The 21,871-nt window shown below is 33.4% G+C and overlaps 1 protein-coding gene across 1 annotated transcript; it reads left to right on the forward strand.

Moving 5' to 3' along the window:
* On the forward strand, positions 1–2,501 carry LOC115219274 (alpha-2A adrenergic receptor). The gene has a single exon (XM_029789435.2). The coding sequence runs from the start codon at positions 255–257 to the stop codon at positions 2,298–2,300; it is 2,046 nt and encodes a 681-aa protein (XP_029645295.1). The 5' UTR covers positions 1–254; the 3' UTR covers positions 2,301–2,501.
* Positions 2,502–21,871: the final 19,370 nt, after the last annotated feature.

Genomic DNA, 21,871 nt, shown 5'->3' on the forward strand with positions numbered 1-21,871 from the left:
TGATAAATTCTTAGAGGCAATCCATATGGATACATATACAGTTTTATTGATATGCACTCACACTCGCACATGCGCAGAAACACAGAAAACAACAAATAAACAAACATATATGCATGGACTGCATATATCAGAGACACATAAAGATGTGCTTGGAAAAAGCTGCTATACGTATACGTTGTGAAAAATGTAATAATAATAATAATAATAATAATAATAAATGATTCTTGGCACATTGCAATTTAAAGCGTAGAATCATGGCATTCTTTAGATTTCCGTTTGATTTCAACTTTACAGAAGACAATGGCTTGGGCAATACGACGGCCTATCCGTCTGGATTTGACCCTTACACAGAGCAAGTAACCTTTGATTTCTGGCGTTTCTCCCTTGAAAATGAAACTTTCAATGATTCAGCACAAAATAGCAAACTCCCGGTCTTCCCAGGTGCTGGTTTCCCAAGTGGTTACAGCTGGCCAACCATCATTATATCAACTTGTTTTGTAGTTGTCCTCGTCGTCCTAGTTGGATTGGGCAACTTGTTGGTTTGTATTGCAATTTACACGGACAAAAATTTGAAAATTACTCAAAATTCCTTCATAGCTTCTTTAGCTATTGCAGACATGTTGCTTGGCATTCTGGTAATGCCATTATCATGGAGCAACGAGATTTTAGGATATTGGTTTTTCGGTCCAGTTTTATGTGATTTGTGGTTATCAGTTGATGTTTTACTGTGCACAGCTTCCATTTTAAATCTTGTTTTAATTAGTCTGGACCGTTACTGGTCAATCACAAGAGCTCTCCACTATCCTCAGCAAAGAACTCCCAAGAGAGCCGCTATAATGATTGCTATTGTATGGGTTTTGTCAGGCATTATATGTTTACCACCCCTAATTGGCTGGAAACAGCCACGACCAGAGGTAGAGACTCTCTATCCAATGTGCTTCTTAAGCGAAGATCTTGGATACGTACTATATTCTTCGTGCGGTTCTTTTTACATTCCAATGGTTATTATGGTTATAGTATATTTTCGAATTTATCTTGCTGCATTGAGAAGGGCACGCGGCACATTTAAAAAGAATCCAAAAGAGGTTTGCCCAGAAACACCAAAAGAAAAAACGACTTCCTCTACTGCAACTAGTTTCACAACACCACCCAAAAACAATAATCAGAAATCCATTACTACCAATGCTTCCTCACACGCAGCACCTAATTCCCTGAAAGAGACAAAGTCGGCTAATGCCAATGGTAATACAAACTGCATAGAAGTCAAGCCCGTTGATAAAGAAACCCCCATTCCCAACGAGACTACGGTGCCCGTCAAAGCAGATAATAAAATATTAACGGTGCCGGGACAGGAAAATGGACATAGTGCGTCCTTGCAGATTGAAGACGAGCAGCGCAACCTCATAAATACTGATTCAGATTCCGTTAGTATCCTGAATAATAAAACGGCAACAAGTGACAGTGAAGTGGGTGAAATTCGACCACCAAATCAGCGTTTAGTATTAGTCACGGATACGGAATCTTCTATGGAATCACCTAAAAAAACTTGCGTCAAGGGAGACGTTTCCACTGAGTTAGAAACGGTGGAGGAAAACGCGAAGCCCTTATTAGCTGGTGACACTGATTCAACGACATATTATGATTCCCCTTATTTATCGCCGGAAACTCAAATGACCGATACTGGAACATGTACGGAAATGAAGACTCCGAATGTAACCCGGAAGGAAACCAATCAGCTTCAACCAGCCAATCAGGTTCATCACAGTGAAAACGAACTTCATGGTGAGAACCATGAGCAGGAGCAGGATTTACCGAGCACAAATGCCAATTCAGAAGGTTTACCTTCGCCAAATGTCAAAGAAATTAATGATAAATCTCACAAGGATAAAAAGAAAAACAGAAAGAAAAAAGAGCATATCTTAATGACAAATTTCAAAAAGGGTCATAAAAATAAAGGGGACATAGACAAAAACCGCAAGGAGCAGACTTGGAAGGCTCCTTCGGCACGCGACGCGGAAAAACAAAAACGTCGAGTCGCAAAAGCGCGCGAACGGCGAGCCACCATTGTACTTGGCATAGTAATGGCGGCATTTATCTTGTGTTGGTGTCCGTTTTTCACGCTCTACGTTATTTCGGCATTCTGTGATGGTTGCATACCGATGCTGGTATTTGACATTTTCTTTTGGTTCGGTTACTGCAATTCAGCATTAAACCCAGTTATTTACACAGTGTTCAATCGAGACTTTAAACATGCTTTTATTAAGATTCTATTCGGAAATAAGAATTTCAAAAGGCGATGAAAGACAAAAATATAAAGCTAACGTTACACGTATCACGTTGTCTAAGGAATGTACAAATAAAATGAAAATACAAACATTCTAAGAGGAACATTACAAAAGCAGTAAAGCTGTTGATATATCAATGCATAAAATTGTATACAGGTGTATATATATATATATATATATATATATATATGTATATATATATATATATATATATATATATGTATGTATATATATATATATATATATATATATATATATATATATATATACATATATATATATACAGATATATGTATATAACAGACCAATCTTTTGAAAAAAGCATGTCGAGATTTGGAAAAAGACAAACATTATGATCAGCATATGTATATTATATATATGCGTGTGTCTGTGTGTGTGTGCGCGTATGAGAGTATGTATAAACGGTTATCTAATATATATTGATATATATATATATGTGTGTAATTATATCTAGATGTGTGCGCGTACGTCTATATATATAGAGATGTGTATAAAAGTTTATATATACGTATAAATATATACATATATTAATATATATATATATACATATACATATTAATATATATATATATAGATATGTATATTTGTATACAGGTACATATACTTATGTATGTATGTACATATATATATATATATATATATATATATATATTATATATATATATATGTATAGAAATATATATATATATATATATATGTATATAAATATATATATATATATATTATACATACATAATTTCCGCGTCAATTTGCGCACATTTACACAAAGATGTATAATATGCAGTGAGTTACTTTTGTTCTTTTATTCTTCAGATTTTTTGTCTTGTTTTTTTTAAAATTTTTTTTTAGGATGAGGAACTAAAGGATTATAAACCAAGATTTGACAGTAAGGAAAAAAAAACAAAAAAAAAAGTAACAGAGATGCAAAGCTGTAAACAGAAGTTGAAAGCAATGATTTTTTTTTTTTTTTGTTTTCCGTTCGGAAAATTCATTGCAGATTTGATCTGTTATCGTTTGATCGGTGAACGATCTACATGTGTGTTAATTTTTTTTTTTTAATTCTTATTATGATTACGATTATCTTTATTATTAATAATAATAATATTTTAACTGTTGAAATTATCATTAAAGTTTCTTTTTATTTGTTTTTACCTTCATTTATTTATCTTTTATTGTCGTTTTGTGTTATCTTTATTTGATTATGCTTTTGGTTGTTTGATGACGAAAACACTTTGTATTATGTGTGTCAATATATATATATAATATATATATATATAATATATATATATATATGTGCATATATATATATATATATATATATATATAATATGCATACACACACATACATACATATACATATTTATGCACACACACACACACAAATATATATATATTCATATATATATATATATGTAAATATATATATAAAGTATATTGCCTTGGTGTCTCTATTTCTAAAAAGAGCTGTATATTGGCAACAGAATCGGTCGAGCAACGGACAAGAATACTTTGCGGTGTTTAATTAAGTTACATTATGTTCAGAGTTCAAATTTCTCCAATGTCAACTTTGCCTTTTAATGTTCCGGGTGTCGATAAAAAAAAATTAAGTACTTACAAATAAAGTACTAGAGAAAATGTAAGCGGTTCTACGCCCACGAGTGGCAGTAACATATTGAGTCTTTGTATCTCTGGGTTCGGATCCAGTATGCTTTTACGAAGTTCAGCCAAAGGTGGTATTTTAGCAGAAACAAAAAAAAACTGAATTAGGAGGGACACTGCGGAGGTATATAATTACCTCCCTTTACGTTTCTGCGTTTTAATGCTACCGGGTTAAAACGTTCGAATTTTTTCCTCATATCCTTCCGGGCTCGATAAAAATAAGTACGTTATGTACTAAGGTCGATTTGACCGACTGTAACCTCTCTTCTTCCAAGTTTGTTTTTGTGACATTGCGCATATAATAGAAATTATTGTCATTGTTTATATTCAATCAACTTTAGGAGGTTAGCATCCGCTAGAATCGTTCCAGCGAAAGATATTATTCGTCATAAACGATTTTGCCTTTGTATCATCCAAAGTTGATAAGAATACCTGTAATATACTGTGATGGACTCTGATAACTGTTTTAACCCCTCCCCTTGTACATTTGAATCCTTGCATCTGTTAAAGAAATGTATATTATGATTATCATTATACTTGCTATTATTAATGATTATTATTGTTATTATTGTTTCATTATTGTTATTATTATTATTTTATTACTGTTGTCGTTGTTGGTATAATTATTATTATTATTATTATTATTATTATTATTATTTACATTATTAATCATATTCATTTTATTTATTGTCATTGAAATTTAATCCATTTTGTATCTATTGGAAAGCGTATTTAATCTTGCTGTAACAAATATTTGGAGTTAAAATTCCTAGAGATTGAGTCTAGTCCTGGATACGACGTATTTGTGGTTGCTGGATACAGTCTTAACGTCATATATTTTTTTTGTACGTATAATGAGGTTCTGTTTGCGTGAGTTTTTTTTTTGTGATTTCGAAAAAATAACTTTATCTTAATCGCATTAACATTGAGCTTAAGTCTTCAAACTTTTATATTTTTCATCGGCATCAATGAACTCAATATCCAATCAATTTGAACTATATATCGTACACACGATTTCTCTGCGGTTATATGTGTGTGTGTGTGCGTGAGCATGTTTGTCTGTCTGTGACTGTGTGCTTGTGTATCTGTGTGGTGTGTCACCAGCTGCTATAAGTTCAAGTCTCGGGTTACTTTACAAAAGCTAAGCATACAACCAACATCAAAACAATGAATTTTTTATGTCATCAGCTCCGATGGATTTAAGCCCACGTATCCCTGGTTACATTATAACTTAGTTAAGTGATTATCTTTCATAAACATCTCTGAGTTCATTGCTTCATATTTTTAATTACATTATCTTATATATCATATGTATATATATTATAAATATACTTTAAATATATAAATATTTTTCAACGTATAATATATAACTATATGGTATTATAAATATATTTTATATATATTATAGATATAAAATACATTAACATGTTAGAAATGTTTGATACTTATATACTTATATAAGTATATTATAAAACTATAATATATAGCTATATTCGTTGTGGCACTCCGTCGGTTACGACGACGTGGGTTCCAGCTGATCCGATCAACAGAACAGCTAGCTCGTGAAATTAACGTGCAAGTAGCTGAGCATTCCACAAACACGTGTAACTCAACGTAGTTCTCTGGAAGATTCAGCATGTCTCAGAATGTGACAAGAATGGTCCTTTGAAATTCAGGTACAACAGAAACAAGAAGAAAGAGTGAGAGAAGGTTGTGTTGAAAGAGCAGAACTTTAGACGATTTCGCTCAATAAGCAATCACAGCACCCGATCTGCAATCGAAACTGCTATCCTACGACCGTGAGACTTGTCCTAACTACAGGCCCATTGCGCCTCCACATAGCTATATTATAACATAAATATATTATAAATATATTATATGTATATAATACATAAGAGTATAGAAATTTAATATATAATTATATCATGAAAATATATTCAAATATATTATAAATATATTATATTATTACTTTATAAACGTATAACATAAATATGTTTGAATTAGATAATTATATAATAAATACGAGGGTGAGTCCAAGAGTAATGCCATTTTGCATAATTATCAACACAGGAACATGTATCATACATCAAAATGAAGCAGGTCCTCTGGGGTTTACATCCCTACTTCTCAACACAGTCACCGTTTTTCTCGATGGCAATGTTCCATCGTCGAATGAGAGCATGTATCCCTGGCCCGAAAAATTCTGTTAACTGTTCTTTGAGCCACTTCGTAACTACAGTTTTCACTTCATCGTCACTGGAATAATGTTTGCCTCTCAAGCCCTCTTTCACGGGGCCGAAGATTATTCCAGTGACGACGAAGTGAAACCTGTAGTGAAGAAGTGGCTCAAAGAACAGTCAACAGAATTTTACGGAGCAGGGATACGTGCTCTCATTCGAGAAACGGTATTGCTATTGAGAGAAACGGTAACTATGTTGAGAAGTAGAGATGTGATCCAGAAAACCAGCTTCATTTTGGCGTATGATACTTGTTCTTGTGTTGGTAATTATACCTGTCCTAAACAAAACGGCATTACTTTTTCACTCACCCTCGTATATGACATACAAATATACTATAATATATGGATATATAATATATTAATGTATAATATAAATATATTATAGATAAATAATGTCATCAGTTTCCCTAATAAAATTATCAAAGTTTCTAATCATAAAACGTACTAGGCAATGTTTTCAGTTTTATACCAATAGCACCTAAATAATCAATGACAAAACATTCTAGCTATGCAATATTGTACGTAACTTCAATTTAAGACATTTATAAATCTCGCGGGCATTTATTAATTCAATGTCACATTGACTTAGCCGATAGTGCAAAGTATAAGTTTTCCATCAATTCTACATATGCATCATACTTAGATAATGCTAAGGCATTTTCAACTCCAAAATATATTAAACAGCAACAATGAATACGTTTTCCACTCTTGCGAACAAACACATAGACACTTTCATATATATATATATATATATATATATATATATATATATATATATTATATATATATATATATATATATTATATATATATATATATATAATGCATGTATTTATGTGTGTATTCGTATATTTATGTATAAATACATAAAATAAACGGCGGAGATGTTTCAGCCTACACAGAGGCTACAGAGTTTCAACGATGTTTTACAATCTCCTCTAAATCCAGCATTGTCATGGATTTAGAAGAGCTAGAACAATCTCTCTGTAGCCACCCCACTCATCAGATGTTTCGGGATATGGGGAACCATCTCTGACGTCTATTTTCACCTATTTATATATATATATATATATATATATATATATATATATATATATATATATATATATATATATGTAGAAGGTTGAGATATACATATATTGAAATATATATATATTTATATGCATGTATACATATATATATTTATATACATATTTGTATATATATATATTGATATATATATTTCTGTATATATTTATTTATATATTTATATACATCAACATTTATATATATATATATATATATATATATACATATATATATAAATTTATATATATATATTCATATGTATATACATATATATATATAAATATATATATATATACATATATATAAATATATATACATACATATATATATGTGCATGTATCTATATAACACATGTATAGATGTATATATACACACATATGTATTTATGTATATATATTTCAGTATATATATATACATAGGTATATGTTTATATATATATATATATATATATATATATATATTATATATATAAATATTTATATATCTGTATATATATATATTATATATTTGTATTTGTATATATATTGATGTGTATATATTTAAATATATATACATATCTATATTTATATATATATATATATATTATATATATATATATATGTGTATATATGCATACATATATACATATATATCAATATAATATCGATATAGATATATATATATATGTGTATATAAATATATATACATAAATGAATATTTATATATATATATATTGTGTGTATATATAAATATATATATATATTATAAACATATATATATATAATATGTGTATATAAATATATATATATATATAAACATATATATATATGTGTGTATATATAAATATATATATATATATATATATATATATATATATATCTATATATATATATATATATATATATACATGTATAAATGTATATATAAATATACATAAATATATATAAATACATATATATATATATATATATGTACCTGCATATGTTTATATATATGCATTTATATATGTATGTATATACAAGAAATTGGTTTATTTGCTGCATGGTGCATCTCCTGATTATTTGTATGTTAATAAATTATTATGAAATTTAGCTGAATAAAACCTGACAAATGAATTAATGGAGTGAGAATAATAACGATAACAAGAATAATAATAATAATAACAATGCTTATTGTTGCGGTTAATTGTAATAATGAACGTTAAGTCTGTTGGTAGTTTGAATGATTCCGTTTCAGGTACAAGTGAAGAAGATAATGACTATCGTCGTCATAGGAAGAAGATGAAACGAGGGGCGGTAACCCTTCTTTTTGCTTGTGAGTTTAATTATGATTGGGATTGTGTGGAGCACAGCGACGACGACGACAACGATTATGATGATGAGGATTATGATGGTGATGATGATGATGATGATGTTGGGGAGGAGGAGGAGAATTAGGAGGAAGAGGAGGAGGAGGAGGAGGAGGCGGGTAGAGATGACACTATTTTGGTCAGAATGGAGACCATCGGTGGTTATGGTAAGTGTTGGTAATAATGACGACGATGATGATGATGTGGAGTAGGAGGAGGAGGAGAAGGAAGATGAGGAGGAGGAGGAGGAAGATGAGGACGAGGAAGATGGGGAAGAGGAAGAGGAGGAGGAGGCGGCGGGTAGAGATGACACTATTTTGGTCAGAATGGAAACCATCGATGGTTATGGTAAGTGTTGGTAATAATGACGACGATGATGATGATGTGGAGGAGGAGGAGGAGGAGGAGAAGGAAGATGAGGAGGAGGAGGAGGAAGATGAGGAGGAGGAAGATGGGGAAGAGGAAGAGGAGGAGGAGGCGGCGGGTAGAGATGACACTATTTTGGTCAGAATGGAAACCATCGATGGTTATGGTAAATGTTGGTAATAATGACGACGATGATGATGATGTGGAGGAGGAGGAAGAGGAAGAGGAGGAAGAGGAGGAGGAGGAAGAGGAGGAGGTGGAGGAGGAGAAGGAGGCGGGCAGAGATGATGCTATTTTGGTCAGAATGGAGACCATCGGTGGTTATGGTAAGTGTTGGTAATAATGACGACGATGATGATGATGTGGAGAAGGAGGAGGAGGAGGAAGATGATGATGATGAGGAGGAGGAAGATGATGATGATGAGGAGGAGGAGGAGGCGGGTAAGTGTTGGTAATAATGACGACGACGACGACGCCGATGACAAGGAAGAGGAGGAAGAAGAGGTGGAGGTTGAAATGTAGGAGAAGGAAGACCAAGTGGGTGCTCATTACAAAGGGTATTTTTGATCGTGACGTTTAGGATGGAATTCACACTGGAAATGTTATTCTGTGTGATGATGTTGCTTTTGATCAACGTAATGAACTCTAGAAGAGAAGCGATGATGATGATGATGATGATGTTTTGTTCGCAACAATAATACTGGAAATGCTGTAGACTATTTTAAAGATATAGTCTTAGTTATTGTACTCATATAATAATAATAATAATATAATAATAATAATAATAATAATAATAATAATAATAATAATGATAATAATAATAATAATAATAATAATAATAATAATAATAATAATAATAATAATGATGATGATAATAATAATAATAATGTACGCCACTAGCCCAGAAGGAATATAAGAGACGCCACGACAATATAGCCAGGCTTGTAAATTGGACACTTTGCATCAAGTATGGACTTGACAGAGCAAAAAATTAGTATGACCACAAACCTTAAGGTAATGTCGAAAATAGAAATGCAAAGATCCTATGGGATTTTATGATTCAGTACGACCATGAGATAGAGAATAGGAAGGCGGACATAGTCTTAATTGAGAAAGAAAACAAACTATGCTGGATCATAGACATAGCAAGCCCAGCTAATAACAAAGTATGCGATAAGGAAGAAAGAAATCTTGAGAGAAATAACAGGTTAGCTTGGGAATTTAAGCAGTTGTGGTTGATGAAAAAGGTAGCAATAGTACCAATAATTGTCGGAGCCCTGGGAACAGTGAGCAAAAATTTCGAGAAGTACGTGGAACCAATAGGGGCTACATTAAGTGTGGAGCACTTGCAGAAAACAGCCCTGCTTGGAACCGCTCGAATACTCCGGAAGGTGCTCGAAAATAAGAGGTCTTACCTTACTTCACTGGTAGTGAACAGCTGACACTGTAGTAAATCTCCAGTGTTAGAAGCAGTGGAAAGGCAATAATAATAATAATAATAATAATAATAATAATAATAATAATAATAATAATAATAATAAAAATAATAATAATAATAATAATAATGATAATAAAATGTTCTGATGCAGTACCAGGCAGTGGCTCTCATGGTTTCTCATCTTAACTGATTGGAAGTGTTATCAGGTACATTGTTTTGTCTTGGTATAAAAGATGAGCTACAGTAAATATTCTTCACCATGCCACAGATTTGCTCGTAAGTTGCTTGACCTTAACCACTTGAGCATGTCCCTTAGTGGCTGACGATATGTGCATTTCTGATCGCGAACAGAAGTTGTGGGAAAGAATCTTAACCATGTGTTGAGAGGAATTCTGTGGATTTTGGATAATTCACCTTTGGAAACATCGGTATTTTGTTCAACGTCCTAAAACAACCCTTATTCAGGGATTTTTGTGCAGGATGGGCTGCTCAATTCTAAGAAACTTCTAACTGGTCTCCACCTACAAGGTCATGCGCTGTTTATCTTGATATGTCGCGCACATATGTTTGTGAATCATGTGCCTGGTGTACCTTTATCAGACGGGTAGTCATGATGGGTATACTGGGCTTCGTATATTTTACCCCAGCGTCACTTTGAGGGCATGCACTGCTCTCTAACTCAATAAAACTAATAATAATAATAACAACAACAACAACAACAATAACAACAATAACAATAACAATAATAATAATAATAATAATAATAATAATAATAATAACAACAACAACAACAATAACAACAATAACAATAATAATAATAATAATAATAATAATAATAATAATAATAACAACAACAACAATAACAACAATAACAATAATAATAATAATAATAATAATAATAATAATAATAAAAATAATAATAATAATAATAACAACAACAACAACAACAACAACAATAACAATAATAATAATAATAATAATAATAATAATAATAATAATAATAAACACTAGCGGTGGTGCCCCAGCATGGCTGCGGCCTTCGGGCTAAAACATTTCTAAGGATCTAAGGATCCATCCATGAATTGATTTATTTATTAATTTTTAAATACATATTTTACCTGTGAATTTGCGCGTGTAATCTGGGAATGCATACAATGAGCTTCTCTGCCCTGGGTGTACGGAAAACACTCGGCGAGAAACGGAAGAAAATTTGAAGAAAGAAGGAAAAAAAATTTTTTTAATAATAATAATAATACTTGGCATTACTTGGAACTGCATGCATATTGCGTAAAATGCTGTCTGTCTCAAGTCCTTGCTGTGACTTGACAAACACTAAAAACCCCGGTGGACACATCTTCAATCAACAACGTCATGATATTTTATTTTTCATGTGGCTGAGAATTCATCCAAAATGGAGATGTGTACCATCACTTCCGTGTGCCACACATGAACAATTGTGAAAATCTCTCCAATTAAAATCTTTACTTGCCTTGTTATCCCACAAATAAAGAATGTTTGTCTACCACTGCGCGGTTTGTATACTACTGCACTCTCCATCACGCGTAAGCGTGAATTATTTAAACATATTATCCTGAGTTAAGACTGATATGTGCAAGAATACATTTAATTGGAAATGGATTTGCATTTTATGTATAACGATACATAATTATCTGCGAATATGTACGCATCTGTATGTATACATAAACACACGAAAACACACACACACACACACACACACAAATAGGTAGATAAATAAATAAATAAATAAATTGATAGATAGATAGATAGATAGATAGATAGATAGATAGATAGATAGATAGATAGATATGTTACTTTGTTAGACACACAGTGCTGAACACAGAAGGGACAAGTTACAAAGTAGAGCTTTTCTATTTGGAGAGAAAAATAAATTAAAAAATGAAAATAAAAAAGGGGTAGGTTTTCCATCAAAAGGGATCGGAAAAAAGAAAACAAGATATATATTTATAGATAGATAGATAGGTAGATAGATAGATAGATAGATAGATAGATAGATAGATAGATAGATTTCTTTTATTCTTTTACTCGTTTCAGTCATTTGATTGTAGCCGTGCTGGAGCACCAACTTTTGTGTGTGTATACACGCGGATTAAAAAAAAACGGTAGACAGATTGTCGGCAGTTATTTTTTTTATCGTGTGGATTATATTTAAATTGCGACAACTGTAGAAGAGAGTTTTAGTTTGTTAAAACTTTTCAGTGTTTCATAACATATATGCATATGTACGTACATGTCTGTGTGTGTGCATACAGACATATATCTGTTCATGTATATATTTTTACACACACACACGTAAATACATACGTATGTGTATATGTAAGAGTGTGTCTACAGATAAAGTATGCAATTATCGATCTAATATGTCTTGGAAAAATTCTTTCGGCACCACACGGCTATACTTCACGGTAATATCTTCCATTTATACGGAAAAAGGGGGAAAAAAGGATAAAACTTTTACAAGCAAATGGTAACAAATGTATTTGATCATAAGTTTAAGTGAAAACCTTCGCCGTCACTCGCAAGCGACCCGGTGTCTTGTGCCTTTATTTCACTGATTGCTTTCGGTGCTTATGTTGTCGCGTGAAATCGTAGTCACCCTCTCGACCTTATTATTGACCAGGCTGGATAACACGCATATGACAGCTGTTGAAGAGAAAACTGCACCAGAATTGAACTGATACTTATTTTAGTTGGTACATGAGGTGCCTTGCTCAACGACAGTACGCATAGCCCTGTCAGGAATCGAACCTAGCACCAGTATTTATATATATATATATATATATATTATATATATATATATATATATGCACAGCGTACTGAAATTTGCTCTGTTAGGCATTATACACACATTTATGTAGAGTGCTCTCACTATAACAGAAAATTCCCCCAAAAAAATCACTACATTTAGAATAGGGACAGAGAGGTGCAACTTATTGAGTAGTGATACCACGCAATAGGTAGAAGATTATACAAAAAATATTTGCTAGTAGCTTAAGCTCAAATATTGACATTTGGGGTGTAGGGATTTTTCAATAACATCAATGTGACTGCTACTTTATCATAAAGTTACATACTTACTCCAGAAGGATGAAAGTCGAATACGACCTCGGCGGTATTTGAACTCAGAACGAAAAATCCAAAATAAATGGCGATGTAATAACTATTTCTAATTTAGGTACACGGCCACAATTTAGGGAGAGGTGAGTCGTTTATATATACCTTAAATTTTGACTGCTAGTTTATCTTAACGATTCTGAAAAGCAGTAAGTCAAATATTGCCAGGATTTAAATTCAGTATGTAAAATGCTGAAATAAGTACATACATAGTAATTACTTTACATTGAAGTACAAGACCTGCAGTTTTGAGAGAGCATTCGCCGAATATATGACTTCCTGTGTTTAATGGTACTTTCAATTTTAATGAGATTGGGCGCAGTCTATTATAATCTCTCCGGTACTTTGCCGATACTTTATTTAATAGAGAAGGAAAAGATGAAAGGCAAAGCTGACCTCAGCGTGATTTGAACCCAGAAAATAAAACGAATACCACAAATCGATTTTTTTTCTTGTCTGTTTCTCGTGAGACTATCAGCTCATCGCTTTGATTAAAAGAATTATTATACGTTTATTCTGCTCCAGCTGAAGGCTCGTCCTTTTTCCCGATTCATGTCGTCTTTAAAAACCTAACAAATAACGCTCAACTAGGAATTTCCACCTAGCTCCTATTTTTATGAATTTTCATCCAGATATTTATAGCTAAGTATAACGCTATGTGTGTGTATATATATATATACAGGGTTGACCAAAAGCCACCTGACAGTACTTGAAAACTATTTAATTCCAATTGTTTTATATCAGAATTTGCTAATAAATAGACAAATGTTGAAAAAAATCCTTGATCTTTTTAACTCACGGCATTCAATTATTAAGCATTCATAATTGGAATGAATAAATAAAATAAGTATAATTGAATAAGTATTTATGGAATTTTGATTTTCTGTCGGGTGACTGTCTGGCCAACCCTATGTTATATATATATATATATATATATATATATATATTATTTGCATTATTTACATTTGCTGGATATTTGTCCTCATCTTGTTTGCTGCTAACACGTTTCGGGTGATATACCCTCCAGCCTTCATCAGGTGTCTTGGGGAAATTTCGAACACGGGTTCTCATTACTAAGGTATTTTTCTATGTTGTTGTTATTATTATTACTATTCTGAGTTCAAGTCCCGCCGAGGTCGACTTTCTGAGTCGATAAATTAAATACCATTGAAACACTATGGTCACTGTAATCGAATAGTTCCCTCCACACCCAAAAATAAATTTCTGGTCTTTGCCTTTAGTAGAAAGGATTCTTAGACGACTTACTTAAAGCGGCGAGAGTGGCAGAATCGTTAGCAAGCCGGGCTAAATGCTTGCGCATTTCGTCTGTCTTTAAGCTCTGCTTCCAAATTCCACCGAGGTCTGTCGACTTTGCCTTTCATCCTTTCGGGCTCCATGAAGTAATCGACTAACCCCGCTCTCCCAAAGGATTATTAGACGACGTGCTGAAATAATGTTTGCCCTTCTACCCCATTTCTTTGCTGCTGTTGTCATTTTTTATCCTCGTATCAGCTCTGATAGAGAGACTAGAGCCTTGATGAAAGCATTCTGGCACTGATCATACTTGTCTTTTATTCCCATATAGAATTATCTAGGATTACGTTATCTATTCGTTTCCTCTCTGTTAAGATAGTAGCATTGAGATTTTAGGAATGTATAGCTTCTATTTCTGAGAGATACACAGAGAGCTTCCTTATCAATGTCTCCTTCATTAATTCGGCTTCGTTTTGGTCCGTGAAACCCATGATCATTACAAGTGACTGTGCTTAGTTATTATCACATTATTAAAGTTCGTATAAGAAAAACGTGGAGGCGCAATGGCCCAGTGGTTAGGGCAGCGGACTCGCGGTCGTAGGCGTTGTGAGTGTTTATTGAGCGAAAACACCTAAAGCTCCATGATGCTCCGGCAGGGGATGGTGGTGATCTCGGCTGTACTCTTTCACCACAACTTTCTCTCATTCTTACTTCCTGTTTCTGTTGCACTCTCTGTGTCACGCTGAATATCCCCGAGAACTACGTTAAGGGTACACGTGTTTGTGGAGTGCTCAGCCACTTACACGTTAATTTCACGAGCAGGCTGTTCCGTTGATCGGATCAACCGGAACCCTCGTCGTCGTATCCGACGGAGTGCTTCCATAAGAAAAACATTCGTCCTATCGAGTGAACGAATCCAATATTTTAGACTCAAAATAAATGAGAGAATAAAGAGATCTTATAGAAATAATACAACTGAGGATGAGAAAATGAAATAAAAGGAATGATCTAGGAATATAGATGAGGCTGGAGAAAGAAAAAAGAAAAAATATGCGACTGGAGAGAGAGAGAGAGAGAGAGAGAGAGAGAGAGAGAGGAGAGAGAAATCATAAGATGGCCTAATAGCGTGGAATTTGACGAGAGAGATGGGTTGGCCTGATGTGCACAGAAGTATGGCGAGTAAACTAGTTTACTTTTCGCGTTCGGGAATATTATGTTCCCACTATTCCGAGCATTCTTCACATTTCTCAGACACATTATGTTTTATTCTCACCGTTCATTTCTTTTTTAATATCACGATCGGCTGTAATTCGTATCACTCTCTCTTCAGCCTTCTCACTTTGTAAACGCTATAATATAATATATATGTGTTTCTCTATATGTATGTATATATGTATATGCATATATATATATATAAGATATATATATATATATATATATATATATATATATATAATATATTATATATATATATATGGCAATAAAGGGTTTAGCAACGAATGCCTTACCACAGACCGAATTTAGAAATAGCAGTCAAAGAGCATAGAAGAAATAGCTATAACTCTTTGACTGCTATTTCTAAATTCGCTCTGTGGTAAGGCAATTCGTTGCTAAACCCTTTATTGCTTAGTATTACTTAAATTTTCCTCGAATGAGGCTTTTACATGCCGAAGACTACTTGGTGTAACTGATAATTATTCCAAATTAATTAATTTCACCCTTCATTATTACGGATATATATATATATGTATATATATGGGTGTGTATATATGTATATATCTATATGTGTGTGTATGTATATATGTATATACATATATTATATATATATATGTATATATCTTTATGTATATATATGTATATGTATATATATATATATATATATGTATATATATATGTATATATATTTATGTATATATATATACGTATGTATATATGCATATGTATACATATATATATTTATATATGTATATATATATGTATATATACATACACACATACATAGACACACACACACATATATATATATATGTGTGTGTGTGTGCATGTATGTATGTATGTATATATATGCGTGTGTGTGTGCGAACATATATGAATCTTTTCCCTTCGACTCTTTGTCCTGCTTTCTTACTTTCTTACTCATCACGTACCTTGGCTTCCCCCAAATCAATCCCATTTCTACTCACACTCGTCTTCTTACAAATGTTTCCCACTTCTCTTTCGTATACAACTCCCTCCCACATCGTGCACTTCCCTTTCTACTCACACAGTAACCACCTCTCTTTTCTCATCTACCAATCTACACCACTCCTCTTTTCAATCTTTTCATCCGAGAATTTGCACTAAGTGTAACAGGTGGTCATAGTCCCCTACCAACCCCGCTGCCACTCTCAGTCCTTCGTTCTTTATTTTTGCCATTCTTTCTCCCTCTCTTCCTCTCTTCCTCTCTTCCCTTCTTCAAAAACGAAAAAAAACCGCCTGAAACCTTCAATTTTCTACTTTCGCACGGTAAATCAACAAACGAAAATATGTTTTCGATCAAAGAAATCTTGTTTTCATCGATACAGAACAGAAGTAATTTCTTCGTATTACGAACATTTAGTATATTATCAATTTGTCTTACTCCTACATGCCATAACGAAAGGCAAGTAATCCTCGTGTACTGTATATAGGTGAACAGAGACATAAAGTTTCGCCAGACATAGATAAGAGACCGCCTTTCTCCCCAGCTTCTGTCTGCGTTCTGATTCGTAGCATCTCTTTAAGGAATATCATGTTCTTTCTAATAGGATTACATTATATAAGGATTATATGCATACATCCATATATATATATATATATATATGCGTGTGTGAGAGAGAGAGTGTGTGTTTGTTGTTTATGTACATATTTGTGTGTGCGACAATGTATGTATGTGTATATGCATATATATATATGTGTATATGTATAAATATATATATGTATATATGTATACATATATATGTGTATATATATATGTATATATATGAATATATATCTATATGTATATATATATATATGTATATATATATATGTATATATATATGCGTGTATATATATGTATATATATGTTTTTATATATGTATATATTTGCATATATATATGTATATATATGTATAAATATGTATATATATATATATATATATATATATATGTATATATATATGTATATATATACATATATATATATGTAATTATATATATATGCATATATATATATACATATATATATGTGTTTGTATGTATGTATTCATTTATGAATTAAAAGCAGCTCGAGGGAAATAAACAATATGGAACATACATAACTTGTGTGTATGAATTCGATAATATTTGCGTGTGTGTGTGTGTGTGTGTGTGTGTGTTAGTAGATAGATAGACTTAAATGAATTTAGGAAGTACGATTTTTAGCTAAGTAAGATATTTACTCTCCAAAAGTACACAGCTTAAGTTGTGTATACGGGAGTTAAACAAACGAGATGACCTCCTCTCCTCAACAAGAATACCACATTAAGAAAATAGGCAATATGTAGTATCACTTCCCTCCCTTGGTGTGTGTGTGGTGGGGAAGCAAATACATCAGTTACTGGTATATATAATACCGGTTGAAACAAATAATAGGGAAAATTATGTATAAGGCTTTAGAATATTTTTCTTTTACTCGTTTTACTCATTGAACTATTGCCAAGCTGGGGCATCGCTTTGAAGGGTTTTAGTCAAATAATATCACAATATTTATTTTATTTAAATGTTTAATACTTATTTTATAGGCTCTTTTGCCAAACCGCCAATTTATGGGAGTGTGAACACACCATCAACGGCTGTCAATCGGTTGTGAGAGCCAAACACACACGCATGAAAGAAAGCATGCACACACACACACACACACACACACACACACACACACACACACACACACACAACACACACACACACACATACATACAGTGGTTAGAGCAGTGAACTCGCTGTCGTAAGAGCGCGGTTCGGCAAAAGAGAACGATAGAATAAGTACTAGGCTTACAAAGAATAAGTCCTGAGGTTGATTTGCTCGACTGAAGGCGGTGCCCCAGCATGGCCGCAGTCAAATGACTGAAACAACTAAAAGTATAAAAGAATATATATAAACACTGATTTAACCTAAATTTGAGACACCAGCAGCAGAAGAAATAAAGATAGACTTTTTTCTATTCCAAGTAAAACGATTTTACAAATGCACGTTCCCACGGCTTTATCGATCGCTTTCTCACCTGGAATCGATTTTTGTAATTTTTGGAAGACTTATACACGCCCTGATACCGTCGGTATCTACATATCAAATTTGAGCGCAACCTGATGGAGGATGCCCGAGATCCTAGAAGACACATACACACACACACACACAAAACGGATTTTATATAAGAAATATATAAAAGAAAAAGGAAACGAAACGAAGGCAGGACGAGTATCTCAGGTCGTTCACAATATTTAATTAAAATAAGGTGAATAAAAAATGGAGAAGTAGAAATCCCAGAAACAGCTGTATGACACTAATTACTTCTACTTCTCCATTTTTTATTCACTTTACTCTAATTAAATATTCTAAATGACCTGAGATAATCGTCCTGTCTTGGTTTTGTTTTCCTTTACCTTTAATATACACCTGCCGACGCGGTTGTCTACAACGGATCCCTAGCTGCCACCTCAGCTCTGGACTTGGAATCTAACGGATGACCAATTATTGCCCCTACGCAGCGTACCTATTGGTTTAGATCACCAGTGAATTAAACCCTTTATATTCTTACTCACTCACACTCACACACATTAAATGTGTGTGTATGTGTGTGTGTGTGTGCGTGTGTAAAATACAAAATACACAGTTATATCTTGAGATAGCTAGTAATAACAATACTCAAAATATAATACGGACTGGAGTTGTAGTGCTCCAAATGAGCTATATTCCACTTCTTAATCTGAGCAGAGCCAATGCGAGTAGGGACTAAAGAAACATTTACTAAGATCCACACACAAAGATCAGATACATTCATATATTCATATATTCATTTATATCTACAGAACGGTATAAAATCCGACATATATATAATATTATATATAAATAGATACCAATCATATAATATATATAAATATATAAGTATCGGTGTTACATACAAAACAGTGAATTTACGCTTAAAGTTATAAAACATTGATAAATTAAAACTTTGGGATAATGAAACATAAAACGGACATATTAAAATGGCGTATTAAAATTCCAGAAGAAATACAGAAAAAATAGAATACAGAAATTACAAAATGTTTCATCAAACGCGCCAATTGATACATTTCATATTTTCGAATGTGTATGTATGTATATATAAATATAGGACTTCTTTCAGTTTCCGTCAACCAAGTCCACTCGCAATTAAACATCATCATCATTATGGTTCACAGCAGAAAAATCAGTTCCGTCAACACGGTCGTCATCATCATCATCATCATCATCATCATCATCATCAACAACAACAACAACAACGTTATCATCAACTTTGAATATATGATGAGAGTCTTCAAGTGACCGTTCAACCTGCGAGAAATGTCAACCAAATATCCATATCAAATCATATCCTAGTATTTCATAAACGAAGGACTCGTTGAAGAAGATATGCCTAGATATAAAATATACCTCAATGGATGGAACCTCATAGATGGAACGTCTTCTGCTAATTACACACATACACACACACCACACACACACACACACACACACACTACATCCACAACCCAGCTTATACGCTGTACCAAATCATAAGTAAAAGACTGTAAACCCAGAGATGTCACAACCAGGCAGTGTCTAACGGCCTTGTAAAGCCAAATCACACAAACAAAGCCCCTTCGAACCCACTGTCACCCATTTTACTTGGGCCTTATTGTTTCGAGTCCTTCCACTCATCGAGCCTTTTACCCTGTTTCCATAACATATGAATGACCGAAATTAAAACATTCCCTCTGAACGAGAAGCCAGTTCGCCGCCATTTCAGTTATTCACTGCTGACTTGACAGGAGCAAAGAGAAATAAGCCTGTCTGTTGAAGAACAGAATGCACTGCCTGGTCCATAAATCGAAACTCTGATCCTGCGATCACGTGTGCAACAACCCAATCACTAGGATACGGACCCTCACTATTCTATCCCAACTTATATTTATTTTTAGCATTGTACCAAACTGATGGTGGCTAAATCAAAACAATATAATCACCGCCGCCGAGGCGGCGAGCTGGCAGAAACTTTAGCGCCCCGGGCGAAATGCTTAGCGGTTCTTCGTCTGTCTTTACGTTCTGAGTTCAAATTCCACCGAGGTCGACTTTACTTTTCGTTCTTTCGGCGTCGGTAAATTAAGTACCAGTTGCGTGCTGGGGTCGATCTACTCGACTGTCCCCCTCCCCATAAATTTCGAGCCTTGTACCTAGAATATTATCAGCGCCTCCTTAATACAAAGGACAATACTAGACAGTTGCCAAGATGGCGTTTGTACGCCGGATAAAGTGCTTAACGGCATTTCGTCCGTCTGCACGTTCTGATGTTCAAATTCCGCCAAGATCGATTTTGCCTTCCATCCTATCGAAGTCGATAAAATAAGTACCAGTTAAACACTGGGGTCGATTTAATCGACTTACCCCTCACCTCAAATTGCTGATCTTATGCCCAAATGTAATACCAATACTGGAGAATTGCCCGGTGAAGTTAGGTTGGGATCAATCAGTCTTGGATGCTTACGTATCGAGAGAATCTATGAGTCTAGTGGTTCTAATATTACATTTTACAGTTGTGTATGTAGGGTCCCACGGGCATTGGTTTTTCTCGTGCACTGTTATAATGTGATTATATTAAAGTCCTACATATAATGAGACGAGCCAACAGAATCCTTAACGAATTGGACAAAATGCTGCGGAGGTCGACTTTTGCTTTGTGACATTCAGGGAGATGATAAAGCAAAGTACTAGTTAAGTACTGAGGCCCATGTAATCGACCTACCCCTCCTCTCAAATATCTTAGATTTGCACCAAAATAAAAAAGA

Source organism: Octopus sinensis, linkage group LG14, assembly GCF_006345805.1.
Source record: "Octopus sinensis linkage group LG14, ASM634580v1, whole genome shotgun sequence".
In the NCBI taxonomy this organism is placed as follows: domain Eukaryota; kingdom Metazoa; phylum Mollusca; class Cephalopoda; order Octopoda; family Octopodidae; genus Octopus; species Octopus sinensis.